This window comes from Trachemys scripta, chromosome 18 (genome assembly GCF_013100865.1).
Source record: "Trachemys scripta elegans isolate TJP31775 chromosome 18, CAS_Tse_1.0, whole genome shotgun sequence".
NCBI classification, from domain to species: domain Eukaryota; kingdom Metazoa; phylum Chordata; order Testudines; family Emydidae; genus Trachemys; species Trachemys scripta.
The window spans coordinates 13,113,312-13,127,459 of NC_048315.1; the positions used below are offsets into that span (position 1 = coordinate 13,113,312).

The 14,148-nt window shown below is 41.2% G+C and overlaps 1 protein-coding gene across 1 annotated transcript in view; it reads left to right on the forward strand.

The window, feature by feature from the left end:
* Positions 1 to 14,148, forward strand: part of LOC117867745 (S-adenosyl-L-methionine-dependent tRNA 4-demethylwyosine synthase TYW1-like) — a 138,412-nt gene that overhangs the window by 112,736 nt on the left and 11,528 nt on the right. The window contains exon 16 of the mRNA XM_034752988.1: positions 9,091 to 9,258. Coding sequence (XP_034608879.1) covers positions 9,091 to 9,258 — 168 coding nt within the window. The remainder of the gene's footprint in view (positions 1 to 9,090; positions 9,259 to 14,148) is intronic.

Genomic DNA, 14,148 nt, shown 5'->3' on the forward strand with positions numbered 1-14,148 from the left:
CAGACCCTGCGCCCCCGGCTGGCGCTTCCCCAGCACAGCTGGAGCCTGGGAGGGGAAGCGCCCAGCCGGGGGCGCAGGGTCTGGAGGCTGCCCAGCAAACCGTGAAGCCAGTAGCACTTGGGCTTCGGGCAGCCCCTCTGCCTCCAGACACTGCGTCCCCGGCCGGGCACTTCCCCTCCCGGGCTCCGGAGGCATGGGGGCTGCCCAAAACCCGTAGCGCTCGGCTCTTAAACGGAGCCGAAGGGTCGGGAGGAGCAGAGCCGCCGTGGCCGGAGGCTCTGCTCCTCCCCTGACTCTGTTTAAGAGCCGAGCTGCCCGAGCGCTACCGGCTTCAGGCAGCCCCTATGCCTCCGGACCCTGCGCCGCCGGAGCCCAGGAGGGGAAGTGCCCATAGCGCTCGGGCAGCTTGGCTCTTAAACAGAGCCGAAGAGTCAGGGGAGGAGCAGAGCCGCCGCGGGAGTGGAAGTGCCCGGCCGGCATTTTCCCAGACATGTTCGGCTTTTTGGCAATTCCCCCCGGACGGGGGTGTGATTGCCGAAAAGCCGGACGTGTCCGGGAAAAACCGGACGTATGGTAACCCTAGCTACCGGGATGAAGGCCAGATAAGCACGGAGCAAACAAATACATCTCTAAATGGCGTGGTTTACACAGCAAATCTGTTACACTAACATTCCTAATTGTATCTGTGCCCTTGTGTGCACTTACTCCAAACCTCTCTCTGCAAACTGACCGTAGCTTTCAGACAACATGTGTGGGAGCGTTCATGTGTACATAGCCTCTTGCAGCTCTGACCCTGATTTTGCAGACCCTTACCAGTCAGTGCAGTAAACCTGGTGATTGTGTTTGCGTGGCCCTTTGTACATCATTGCTAAACAGACATGAACCTACCCAGGAACAGTTCACCTGGGGAGCAGGCTGGCACTACTAAAGAAAGGCCCAATTGTGCAGCCCTGAGAACACTTGATTTTGGTAGGCTCACGTAATGAGGAAAGCCTCTGGGATCAGGCCCATAATTAATCCTCTTCCTTTGTCCTCTTAGTATTTAACCAATTTCTTTCACCTAAAATAAAAGATTGTGCCAGATTCCCAGTTACACAAGGGCTATTTTACACCATGCAGCTACTTCAAGGAAGAGCTCTGGCAGGGTAAAGGGGCCTTAAGTATAAATGAGGCTCAGGCCCAGTATGTATAATTTCCAAAAGCCTTTGTCAGATCAGTCTTTTGACTGCTGCTGCATTTGTCTAGCTATATCCTACATCACTGCTTCCAGCTCAGCGCTTCGGGGGTTCTGGGCTAGTGTATAAGGGATGGTGGATCCGGTGTCAGTCAGAAGGAGGAAGGGCTTTCTGGAACTGGTATCTGAGGCTTTGCTATCAAATTAAAATGACCAGTTAATAGGCTGGCTGGGTAGGGCCACATGGAAGCATCTCCCCCATTCTGCTTACCCGTGTCATATTAAATGTTAAAGATTAGGTAAGTGTTTAAAACAGAGGAAAATTAATACTTCTTTAATGAGCTTTTACTTGCAAGACTTCACCTGTCAAAAAGCTATTCAGAGTCCTGGGTAGTGTTGCATTCTGCATTTAGATGGAGAGAAGAGGAAGTTAAAAATCACGTGTCCTAGCGAGTGCTATAAAACAAAAACAACTTAATGTATAATTTTCATGCTTGAGAAACGCTGACCTGTGCCATTATCTACAGAACTCTAGGTTAAATGAGTCATAGCTTGACAGAGAGAAAGGGATGTGCCAAAACTGCATGCGGCATGGCGTGATTTTCAGAGGGGGTGAGCTCCCACTGAAGGCCCAGCCCCTTTGAATACCAGGCCAAGTAAAATTTTGTATTGGAAAAATATACAGCCAGCACTTTTTGCTATTCCTTTTTCAGGATAAGGCCCCAGAGTGGTAAATGCATACATATGTGCTTAATTCAATTTGTATCAGACATCCCACTGAATTCAAGTCACTTATTCAAGAGCTTCAAGTTAAACACATGTGAACATTTTAGCAGGAGGTTGTATTTTTAAAAACAAATCTTGATTTCTAGATGCACTCTGTCAGGTAGTTTGGGCTGAAAATTTAGTCATTTAACAAAATCTAGCATCAATACATGTTTTCATGATGTGAGAGAGAGAAAAATTAAAGCAGGTTACTTTTTTGTTTTGATTTAATCATTCCCCACATTCTTTTTGCAGCCCAAACATTGCGGCATTGTGTTGGTGTATCAGTGTGTGAAAATAACCAGAAGCCAATCTGAAAGACTCGTCTATTTTAATTGTCTAAGCCAAGAGTAATGTATAAAGTAAATAGCAGTTATAAACCATGAAAACTGACGTAGATATCTGAAAGTATTTATCATCATTAAAAGTATTATTATGGCACAATGTAAGGTGATCGCCAAATCTGGACCATGATTTTTAAACACTGTCACCACTTAATGCTAATAGAGTAAATAATAACACTTACATAATACTTTCCATCTGTGGATCTGAATGCTTTGTAAAGGTGGATAAGTATCATTATCCCTATTTTACTGATGCGAAAACTGAGGCATAAAGTGGGAGATTAGCATTAGGATACACAGCAAATCGTATCTGAGCTGGTGATCAGTTGTCCTGACAGCTCTATGGGCAGGTGTTTGTACAAACAAACCAGATTTGGAACATGATATCCTTTAAAACTTGATATTGTTTTTTCTTTAAATATCTATGCAGTCCATTTCTAAATGTTAGAGTACAACCCACGTTCATGGAAATAGCCTTTATATTGTGGTTACACTTCATGACTAAACAGTTGAATTATTGGGATGTCAGATATAATTGATGCAAATAAACTGATGTCCAATCAACTTGAGCGTGGCTATAAAAAATCACATTTCAGTGAGGAGTAGCTGTGTATTATAGCTTTAGACAATATTGAAATCCCAATAATATGCATTTTTATTGCAGAGTATTTGATCCATCAACGGGCAGTTTAAGGTAGTTACATTTGCCTTGGGTCAAGCTTGCCCCAATTTCTGAGCAGTAATCCAGTCTCTCTAATAGTAGGTCAGCCACATTTTGATGTGGCAGCACTTTATTCTTTTGTCATTTCACACAGTCCTCTGTTTAATGAATTTATAATCAGTGGTTTAGTAGATAAGAGAGTTCTCTTGTTCATAATAATTAAATTGGAAGGCCTGCAGTTTATTTTAGAAAAGAAGCAAAGCTCTCTCATTTTTAGTTCACAGGTAATCTTCCTCCACAGCCATTTGGATTAGAATGATTCATGATTGTTCAGGTCCTTGGAAAGGATCCAAATCTCAAAAGAAGAAACTCTCTCGTGACTGAGTGAGCACCAGACAGCACTCCTTTTTGTGTTTCTCATTCACTGTAATTACAACCAACCTAGCACAAGACATGGTATAAAATCAGTGGTGAAAATTCAGCTCCATTACACCAGTGTGTAAATCCACAGTGAGTTCAGTGGAGTTACTCTGGTTTTACATGTGCAGAACCAAAAGCACAAATTGGCCCGAGTATTTAAGACACTTTTGAAGAGGTTTGGATTTCAAGGTATTTGTCTGAAAGCTGTTGTTATAATTAGCATGCTGAAAACATGCATATTAAAGACTAATTAAGAGGGTGTCATTGGTGTTTCCACTACAGAGAAGTTTATATATAAGCTATTGTGTATAATAGAACTGTTTCCTTTTCAATGGTTGGCTTCTAAGTAATCGCTATTTTCAGGTATTGCTGAAAAATATAACAAGACTGCCCTAATCAACCAGGTATGTTTTAGAGGTATTGTTGGCACTGTTAATTAGCTCAAGTTTTAAGAAGTTGAAAGCTGATGTGCTTTTGTACAGTGTGTTGCTAAGATGATTTTCACTCGTGTGTGTGTGAGAGAGAGAGAATTAATCAACCATCCAAGTACTTGGTAATTCCATTTGCCACTGCGTTCTCTTTGCTTGTAAATGATATCTTTGAAGTTTATTAAAGGAATGAGTCATGTTGTAGCTTCCTAGGAGTTTTCCCCCCTCTGTAATCATACATTTTTCATGCTGCTCAAATCATAATCTGCATAATGAATGAGGGGAAAATATTGCTCTACAAAGCTGTCTCTGTACAGCTGAGCCTTTGAGATATATATTACGTTATTTGGGTGTCTGGTTGCTTTTATATAGGCATGTTTAAAATCTCTTCAAACTTCCAGTGCAGGGTTAAATTAATGTACTTTCCTGTTCAGTACTCCCTCTACGTCTCTTGTGTCTTGCACAGTGCATCTGTTACCTCACTGGTACTGAGCTACAGGACGCTGCTTTAATATCTTTCACTTGGGTAGATTAACAGAGGCAGTCCACCATAGATTAAAAATGTGAAAAACAATTGCTTCCAAAACTTGTATGGTTTCTAATTAATGCAATTCCATTTCTTCTTAAGGATGTTTCCACTATCCTAAGAGTCTCTCCTGCTTGTATGTTTCACTTGCCCCCGTTTCAAGCCTTTGCAATGTAAGGATTTGGCCCTGTTTTTAGTGCTCAGCACCTTCAACTACAGTACCTAGATTTGAAACTCTTTGGGTACATCTACACTACCCGCCGGATCAGCGGGTAGTGATCGATCTATTGGGGATCGATTTATCGCAGCTAGTGTGGACGCGATAAATTGATCCCCGATCGCTCTGTCGTCGACTCCTGTACTCCACCGTGGCGAGAGGCGGAAGCGGAGTTGACGGGGGAGTGGCGGCTGTCGACCCCACACCGTGAGGGCGCAAGGTAAGTCGACTTAAGATACGTCGACTTCAGCTACGCTATTCTCGTAGCTGAAGTTGCGTATCTTAGGTCGATTTCCCCCAGGCCTTTGAGGCAGTGACTGTCTTTTTGTTCTGTCTTTGTTTGGTCAGCTCCTGGTCTATGCGTGTGCTTTAGAGGTGCTACAGCAATGCACACAAAACCGCTGGAGGTTTGAAAGAACAGGTTAGACAAACACCTGTCAGGAATGGTCTACTTATTACGTAGCTCTGCCTTGAGTGCAGGAGACTAGACTAGATGCCCTTTTTAGGTCCCTTCTGATCCTACACGTCGATGATTCTATAATAAACATTAATAACACCTGCAGGACTGGGTCTCGAGAATGTAATGCTGGAAAGGATCAGGGCTCCGTAAACATTTGGTGGAGATGCAAATGCTGATTAAAAGAAACCCAAGTTTCTTCCCATTGGAAAACATAAGTTTCAAAACATAATCCTCCATAGAATTGCATGTGCTCTGTTTTTAAAGGCACATATCTGATAGCATTTTGGGACCAAATAAAACATCCACAATCATGTAGCAAAGATAATAAAATGGCCAGTGGGAATGTGGGGACAAAGCGGCCAACTTTTATCAGAGCTTTCAACATTTGCTAAATGTTAATTTGCTAAAAGATAGTGATGTCAGAATAATCTCAGCAGTGTATCCTGCTACAGTAAGTTCTTACGAAAGATTGGTATGTGTATGTGTTTGTGCACACGTGTGTATAATGTATGGTACAGATTCAGCTCTGAGAAATATAACATAGTATCAGTCTTTATGTCAAGGGGAGTCAGCCCATCTCAGTCCACCTGCAAGTAATTAACTGCCTAGGTGGCTGATTGACAGCTAGTTGGCTAATAAGCACCTGGACTGGACCTAAAGACTACCAGAGCTCAATTAGGGGAGAAAGCTCCTAGAGAGAGGCAAGAGGGCACCTCTTGCCCTCACGCTCTCATTGGCCATTTTATCTTTGCTACTTGATTGGGGATGTTTTATTTGGTCACAAAATCCCACGTAGTCACAGGAGGTCCAATCTGCAGGAAGCTGCATGTTGCTAGGAAAAGAGCTGTAGTCAACAGGAAGGAAGGCCTTGCAGAGGTCCTGGCTTCAGGAAAGGAATCCAATTGAGAATACCTCATGGATAAAGGACCTGGCCTTGAGGACAGTTAAACTCAAGTGGGACTCAAGTGCTAAACCGTGTGGTTGAAGGTCTCTTTCTTGTGTGTTCTGTTGAACTTTTCATTAATAAATGAGACCTTAAAAGTGTGGTGGTGTTTGATGCATAAAAGCCTGATAGAGCTTATTAATGACCCAAATGGGGAAATTAAGGCAGGGCATACCCACAGAGATGCACTTGGCCATAAGGGGTGTGCATGGATGGTACAGAGCCATAACATGATGTAATTAGCTGAATTCACAGCAGATGCTTGGGTGAATACACCTCAGGGATGGCCTTGTGGATTTTTAAGTATCCAAAAGCTGTGTAAGTAAATCAGATGGCATGTGGGTCAACAGAGCAATTTAATGCGTCTCCTATGCCCTGTCCTTCATTTTGTGTTCTAGCAAGGGGAGTTTGTAAGAGTTTCTGTGCTGGTCCTTATTGGTATTAACGTCCATAAGAAATGCATGGTGTTCAAACACTTATTTCCTTTCTAATATTTAAGTAGAGCAGGGCAATGTGATATCTTCCCCTCCCCCCCCCAATTCATTTTGTACATTTAGAGCCCAGTCCTGTGAGGTGCCAGGTGTCTGCTGAACAATGCTGAGCATTCTTGATTCTTCTGCCTTCACTGGGAATTGAAGGGAGGGATTCTCCCATTGGCGTAGGTATTTGACCTCCCCAAGACACGGTAGCTGGGTCAATGGGAAAATTCTCCTGTTAACCTAGTTCTGTTGACATTGGGGCTTCGGTCAGTTTAACTGCATCGCTGAGGGGGTTTGGATTTTTCACCCCCTTGAGCGATGTAGTTATACTGACTTAGTTTCCTAGTGTAGACCAGGCCTTAGAAGGGAGGAAAGTGCCATGTTCAAGACCCTGCATTTATGAAAAATGGATGTGGCTTCCCCCAAACATTCAAATGGCACACACAAACTAACAGCCTGCAAAATTTCAGTGTAGATAATGCTGCAGGTTTTGAGTTGTAGAACTACAAAATAGCCTCTGAATCTAGGAACTTGTTTCTTTTGCATGTCTGAAAAAGCCAAGCAGATCTTCTTTACCTTGTTTCAAAATCTACCTGTCACCTGGCAGAGGCCTTATGTTCCTGCTTTCATCTTGGAGCCAATGTTTGTCCGAGTTACACAGTCATGAAAATAGAGCTAGGTACAGTAACGGAAAAACGGGCATACCTTTCTTTAAGCCATGAGAGTTGTTACAACAGGAGTCTTTGTCACTTTTTTTATTATGAGTTCATATTACTGAGCAATTCAGATTTTTTTTTCCTCTCAGGGATGTTGAGAAATAGAGGTCAGAGGAGGTGGGAGTGAGAGGGAGAAACAGAGGGAAGGTCTTTCTCAAGTGCACTTTGCAAGAATCCTCTGCTTTATAACTGCTCCTTGTCCTCCTTACAACAGAGCAGTTTTGCTCTCAAAGCTTTCCAAAGAGTCACACTTCATGCACTTGCACATAGGATTAGGAAACATTTGCACGCCTGCAATATGATGTTTTTTATTTTCCCTTGAAGAGAGCATGGGAGTGTGCATGCTTGAGGCTTGGGTGGGCCATCCATTTTCTTACCTTCGTCAACCCCTACAGAGGAATATCTAATGGGTTTGTTGCTGGTCCTCCTGTTGGCATTCTGTGTATTTTACAGTAATTTCCTACTGTCTGTTTTATGCAGGCAAATCCTTTTAGAATAGCAGTGGCAAGAAATTAAAATGGCCAGTAGTGAGTTATTTGAGATCTTGGGCTGCAATCAGATGTGGAAGTAAAACAAAGTGCTTTACTAACAGTGGACTAGTTGACCTGTTGCAGCAGAAATGCAGTCTGTGCTGGCATATAGCTAAGTCTGCCATTTGCAGCAGCCCCACAAGATGGCTTCTAGTTCACATGATGTAGAGATTTTTTATGTTTAAGGCAGGCTGTGGTTTCCCAAACTTGCATATTCTGAACCACATTTTAATAATAATGAGTGTCTTCTGCACATCCCATTCATAACTGTGTGGCCTATCTCCCCTTTTCTTATTTATGGTATCCTTCCACTTCTGGCAACTACAGTTGTGTATCCTGAAAAGTAATAGTAGCAAGTTAGTGGGTGTATTTTCAATGGTCTCTTAAATAAATTTAGAAGCTGCAAACGAGAGCCAGTACTGTATGACTAGTTAGTTCTCTAGGGCAATGGCTCTCAGCCTTTCCAGACTACTGTACCCCTTTCAGGTGTCTGGTTTGTCTTGAGTACTCCCAAATTTCACCTCACTTAAAAACTACCTGCTTACAAAATTAGAAGTGTCACAGCACACTATTACTGAAAAAGTACTTACTCTCTCATTTTTGCCATATAATTATAAAATAAATCCTTTGGAATATAAACATTTTACTTAGATTTCATTGTATAGTATAGAGTAGTATAAACAAGTCATTGTCTGTATGAAATTTTACAGTGGACTGACTTCGCTGGTGCTTTTTATATAGCCTGCTGTAAAAGTAGGCAAATACCTAGCTGAGTTGATGTACCCCCTGGAATACCTAACAAAATTTAATACGTGTACCCCTGGTTGAGATCTACTGCTCTAGGGAGCAGAATTTAAGAACCATTGTGGTAGAGAATTAATTTGTGAGGGGATGGAAGGAATTAGTCTTCTGTAACTTTTTACATTTTGTTAGGCTGCTGCACATACAGTAATACTTTGTACTGCGATAGTACCTTCCTTCCGAAGATCTCAAAGCTGTCTGTGAACATTAAAGGTGTGGTTTTCAAAAGCGCCTAAATGGCATAGGAGCACAAGCCATATCGACTTTTGCTATGTTGCTGCTGCTGTTTTTTTCACACCCTAACGCATTAAAGTGTGTGAGTTGGAAGGGGTGGATTAGCCCATTTTACAGAAGGGGAAATTGAGGCGTGGATTGCCGAAAGTGGTGGGGAGAGAGCCTTCAGCAGAGGTGAGATTATTTCCTTATTCTCTTCCTATGTTCTTGCTGCAAAACCATCCTTCCCCATCCAACACACACTTTGGCTGAAAATATGGGTGTAAATTGTCAAAAACAAGCTCGCAGAGTATATTGAAGTGTGAATTGTACATATGCGTGTGTAAATGCTGCCTTAAATTTGTAGCCATCTTTAAAAGGCATTTAATAATTACTTCAATGTGTTTCGACAGGGAGTGACGTACTGCGGTGAAAGCTCGGCCAGCAACTTAACCATGGCCAATGTCCCCTGGCACGAAGAGGTGGTGCATTTCGTCCGGGAGTTGGCTGACCTGATTCCAGACTATGACATCGCGTGTGAACATGAACACTCAAACTGCCTCCTGATAGCTCACAAAAAGGTATTGCGTCTTTTTCCTGGTGTGTGAAAACAGACACGGCATAGAAAGATTTGACTCCTCACTTCCTAAAAGCTGTGAGTTTAGAGTGACCAGATGTCCCGATATTCTGGACTTTGTCTTATATAGGTGCCTATGACCCCCCACTCCCGTCCCGATTTTTCGAAGTCTAAGCTCTAGTTCAGCAGGTTTTTCTCTCTAGGTTTGAAAGATTAGCTTTTTTTAAAATCCCTTAACGCATTTATCCCATGGAGCTCTGGGGATTAGTTTATAAGACTGTTATGGGTTCAGTGACTGTCCTGTTACAACCTGCAGTACTGTCCTTGACGACACAAGCAAGATCTTGAAAATATCAAACAGTCTTTTGGCTCTCAAAGAAAATGAACGTATCTATCTTGCTGTCTTTGCTTTGTATTTTTTGGCAGCAGGAACAAACTAAATGGGGATGGGTTGATTGTTGCTACCTCCCGCCCCTATTTCTTCCTTAATAATGTTGTTCAGCAATGAGTGTCTACATGCAGATTAGACATTGAAGGGGCACCAGAGTTTAGAGGTGTTTGGGTTATTTTATTTATTTATTTATTTTGAATCATTAGAATTCCTGTCAAAGCTGTAAACATCTTTATTCCTGTTACTCCGAGTTGGAGGAGCATTGGGGACTGCGTTCCTTCTCTGAGATAAACAATTTCTGCACAAGACAAATTGATATGTGGGTGTTAAGCATGGAAAAATTTCCTCTCAGAGCAACTTGATGTGTCTGGTTTGCAGTATCTGCGAGAGCTCTGCAACTGTATTTCTAGAAAACAGATCTTAAAGGACAAACAATAAAGCAGCTCTGTCATAATTTCATACATTCTCTATCCATATAAATGATAGATAAACAACTCTGAAACTACTACAGCTGTCATAACAGCGACACCAGCCCAGTGGTTCTGTCAGGCACTAAAATATTTTGTAGGCAAAGCATGTTTCAGTGGCGCATATATGTATGTGTATATATAATATATTTTTCTTATAAATGCCATCAAAGTAATTTGAAATGCATGTGAAATGCCAAAAGGATGGTTAATTTTTATGGGGTACAGAAAATATTGTACTATTTGGCGTTCTAATGTACAGAAAAACATTTAAAAATGAAAAACAAAGGACTGTCTAGGCAGCTGATGAAATTACTACTTATTATCTTGGTATTAGATTACGCTGTGTGTCTGTCTGTCTGTGGTATTCACCTGTTACCTCTGATCATTTACTTCAATTGTGAACTCCTTTTGGGGCCGTTCTCTCTCCTGTGTGTACTGTGCCTACCACAGTGGGCTCTGGGCACTACAACACACACACAATAACAAATTAGTCTATTTGATTAAAATCCCGACTTGCAGAAAATCAGAAGTTATTTTGAATTGGTGTTTGCAACAAATTATAGTGGCTGAAAATTTCCAGTAGGAAATATCAGAAGGTGCCAAATTCACATTTTTTTTTAAAAAAAAGGGGTGTGTGTGCAGTGGGGTTAAAAAAATCTGACATGCTACTTTCTTGGCCCGTGTCCTCATAATATTTCCTTATTTTTCAATTCAAATCTTGTGTGGTGGAACTGGTAGCTGTGCCAGAGTGCATTCACAATGGAAAAGTCTCTTTCATAGCAAGGGCTATGGCCTAAGGAAAGGAAACAAATTTTTGCCTAGGTCATCGAAACATAATCTAAGGAACATCATTATTAACAGTAACAAGAATAGATGGATACTAACCTGTGAGGAATTCTACAACTACTTTGCTTTCCAAATTCATGAGGAGAGGGTGTCTCTCGTCTTGGAATTCTCTTGGAAGCAATCATTACCCAGGGTCTAAAATAACTAATAAAAAGGAAATTTATTTCGACTCCTTTTAAATTCTGGACTTCAAGCTCCAGTAGAGAATAAAACTTATCAGTATTTTACTTGTGGAAAACCAGAGCTATGGGAGCCATTAGGCTGCATAAAAGGAACCTTTAAAATAAAATAAAAATAATGAGTGGAGAAAAAAGGATAGTAAAAATAATTAAGAAATTTCATTTGCTTCATTCTGTTTTGCAAGATCTAGCTGTTTTATTAAGTTCAAATTAAAACAACAACAACTCTTCATTGAAATGCCTGCATGTTCAAGAGAATTTAAAAATGGGAGAGAGAGAATGCGCAGTTTAATATCTGTTTTGTCTTAAATTAGGGGCATTGACTACAATTGCTTTAAATATGAATAATCACTTAAGCACTTCTGAAAAGTCCCATTGTCAAAAGGACTTAGGCATTTGGGTGGTTGACTCATTGATAGTGGATGTGATTTAGGGACCTAAGTCCTTTTTGAAAATGGGACTTAGTCACATTTGAAAATTTTACCCCTTCGGGCCCAATGCAATTCCCATGGAAGCCAGCTGAAAGGCTCCCATTTATTTCAGTAGAAGTTGGATCTGGCTTTCAGTGTTGCATTAGCCACTATGATTAAAAAAAACTTGGTTAATAGATCAGTATTAACCTACAGATCAAGAAGCTGATACTGGTACTATTTTGAGGTTGGCTTGATACTAACTGCTGTAGAGTAGCCATTGCTAGCGAGTGCCATTGTGTTCAATGAAGGTAGTTAGCCCTATAGTAGCCAAGGGGTTTACTACTACTGTTGCTATTTATTCCTTGCTTGTATTGCCCAGTGTGTGCCACTTTCAGAAGATGTTAGTCCCCCTTGTCTTTTCTGTGTTCTCCCAGCTGTGTCTTTTGCAGCACCCTCTTTTCTGAAACTGACGACTTCCATCTCCCCTTGCTAGGTGACCAGAATATTCCAGCTCCCTCCCATTTGATTATATTTTCCCAACATAGCTGTTATAGTCTCCAGTAATTGCATTTGCTTTGTGGCAAATCCTATGAACACTCAAGTACAAAAATCTAATTTATTACAGTGCTTTTGAATTAATTGTTGGAGATCTCAAGACAGCGGCAACTTTATAATTTAACAATTAATTCTAATAACCTTTCCAGAGAGAGAACTTAGGCAGCTGGTTTTCCTTGTGTTGTAACAATAAATGGTATCCTTGAGACAATCCGAGTGAGTGACTAATAAGGGAGAAAATCTGCTGCAGATGCCTCGCAGCAAGTATCTTTTTGAATGAAAGTTACAATCGCAGTAATTTCTGGAATAAAAACGTCTGCTTCTCTTTTGTTGCTGTTGTTGGATTTGTTTTACCCTGGTGTTTGCCATGTATTCCATTGTCTTGAAACCCTTGCTTGCCAATTACATTCTGTTATGTTGATTTTAAATAGCCTACCTTGCTTTTGTGATGGGTTTGTTTTCCATCAGCGTTGTCTCTGTGGCTTTACATTCCTGGGTTTCTCATTAGTGCTATTTGTATTATGTGCTGCCTTTCTTGCTTTCTACTTCTGTTGCTGTTCATTTTTGAGCAGCTCAAAGCAGATCCATAACACTGAAGGATTATTTTTAAGAATTTAAGTATTTTGTGAGCTTCTTCCTTTTTGGTGTAGTGATGAGTATCCCCACCTGTCATATGGGGTACCTGGGTTTCTTCCCCATGCCAGGAGACTGCATTTTTGAGGTGGCCAGTTGGGCAAGGCATTGGGCTACTACTGTATTATGTTGTGCATGCGTGGGTTTGAATCCCACCTTCATCAGTCTTTAGGAGGTTTCAGTAGTGTAGTTGTCTGTAATGTGGAAGGTCCCCAGTTCGAAACAGGATAGAAACAATCAAAAGTTTGGGGTAAACAGGTAAAATCCAAAGTCCTGTGTTATACAGAAGGTCAGACAAGATAATTGAATGGTCCCTTCTAATCTTAAAATCTGTGAATTGACAGACCTTGTATAGGTGGATCTGAATCCAAACGGTGGAGCCAGAGATTCCAAAACTTTGGGGATGTTTGGCTCTGTCTGGGACGGTTATAGCTCAAACCCTCTCCTAGTACCTCTTGTATTCTACATTGTCTGCAGGTTTCAGCACTGGATTTTGTGGGCTGCAGTGCTTTAGAATCAGTGTTTCCCAGTGGGGTGGGTCCTGACCCCTCAGAGGGTGGCGGGTTGGGTCTACGTGGGTCTGTGTAAGCTTCACAGCTTGTCTCATTCATCAACAGAAGCTGATCCAATAAAAGATATTACCTCACTCACCTTGTTTCTCAGAAAGATCCAGAGCATTTTATTTCCTTCCTGTCCCTAACAATCCCACACTTTGCAGGTCAATTTTTGGGTATAAGCATTCTCTGTCCTCCTAGAACCTGGGATCGAAAATCTGGACTGCATTCTCATCTTGTTTATGCTAGTTTGATGTCAGTGTCATTGTACCGACGATGGTAGAGTTGCATTGTGAGAGGAGAATTGAGCCTACACTGCCATAAATTTGAACCAGATCTAAAACATCCCTGTGTTTACAGCAAGCAGGGAAACCCATGTAGCTCCCTAACCTGTCAGTGAAATAGTCTAACTTCTCGACAGCAATATTATTACAGGCATGGGATTGTAACTTGATGTTTCTGTGATTTTTCTTTAGTGTCACTCTCAAAATATGAGGTTGCTTCTGCTGTGCTTGATCTGTTAGTTATTAAAAAGGGCACTGTGGGTATTCTGAAGTAATCCATTTTTCATCTATTAGAATTAAAACTGTCTGGGTGTAATCTATGGCTTAATTGGTAGATGGGCTGCTCCATAATGATGATGGTAAGAATTATATATATAAAAAAATCTACAGTAATGCATCTTTTATATAGAATAATCTGCATAAGACTAGATTTAATAAATAGCAGCTAATAAGTTACAGAAGAGAGATCCCATGTGTGGATGGCATTATGCCACTATACCGAGGATGATACAGACATCATGTTGCAAGGCTTTAACTCTTTTAGAAAGTGTGATGACAAATTGAATGTA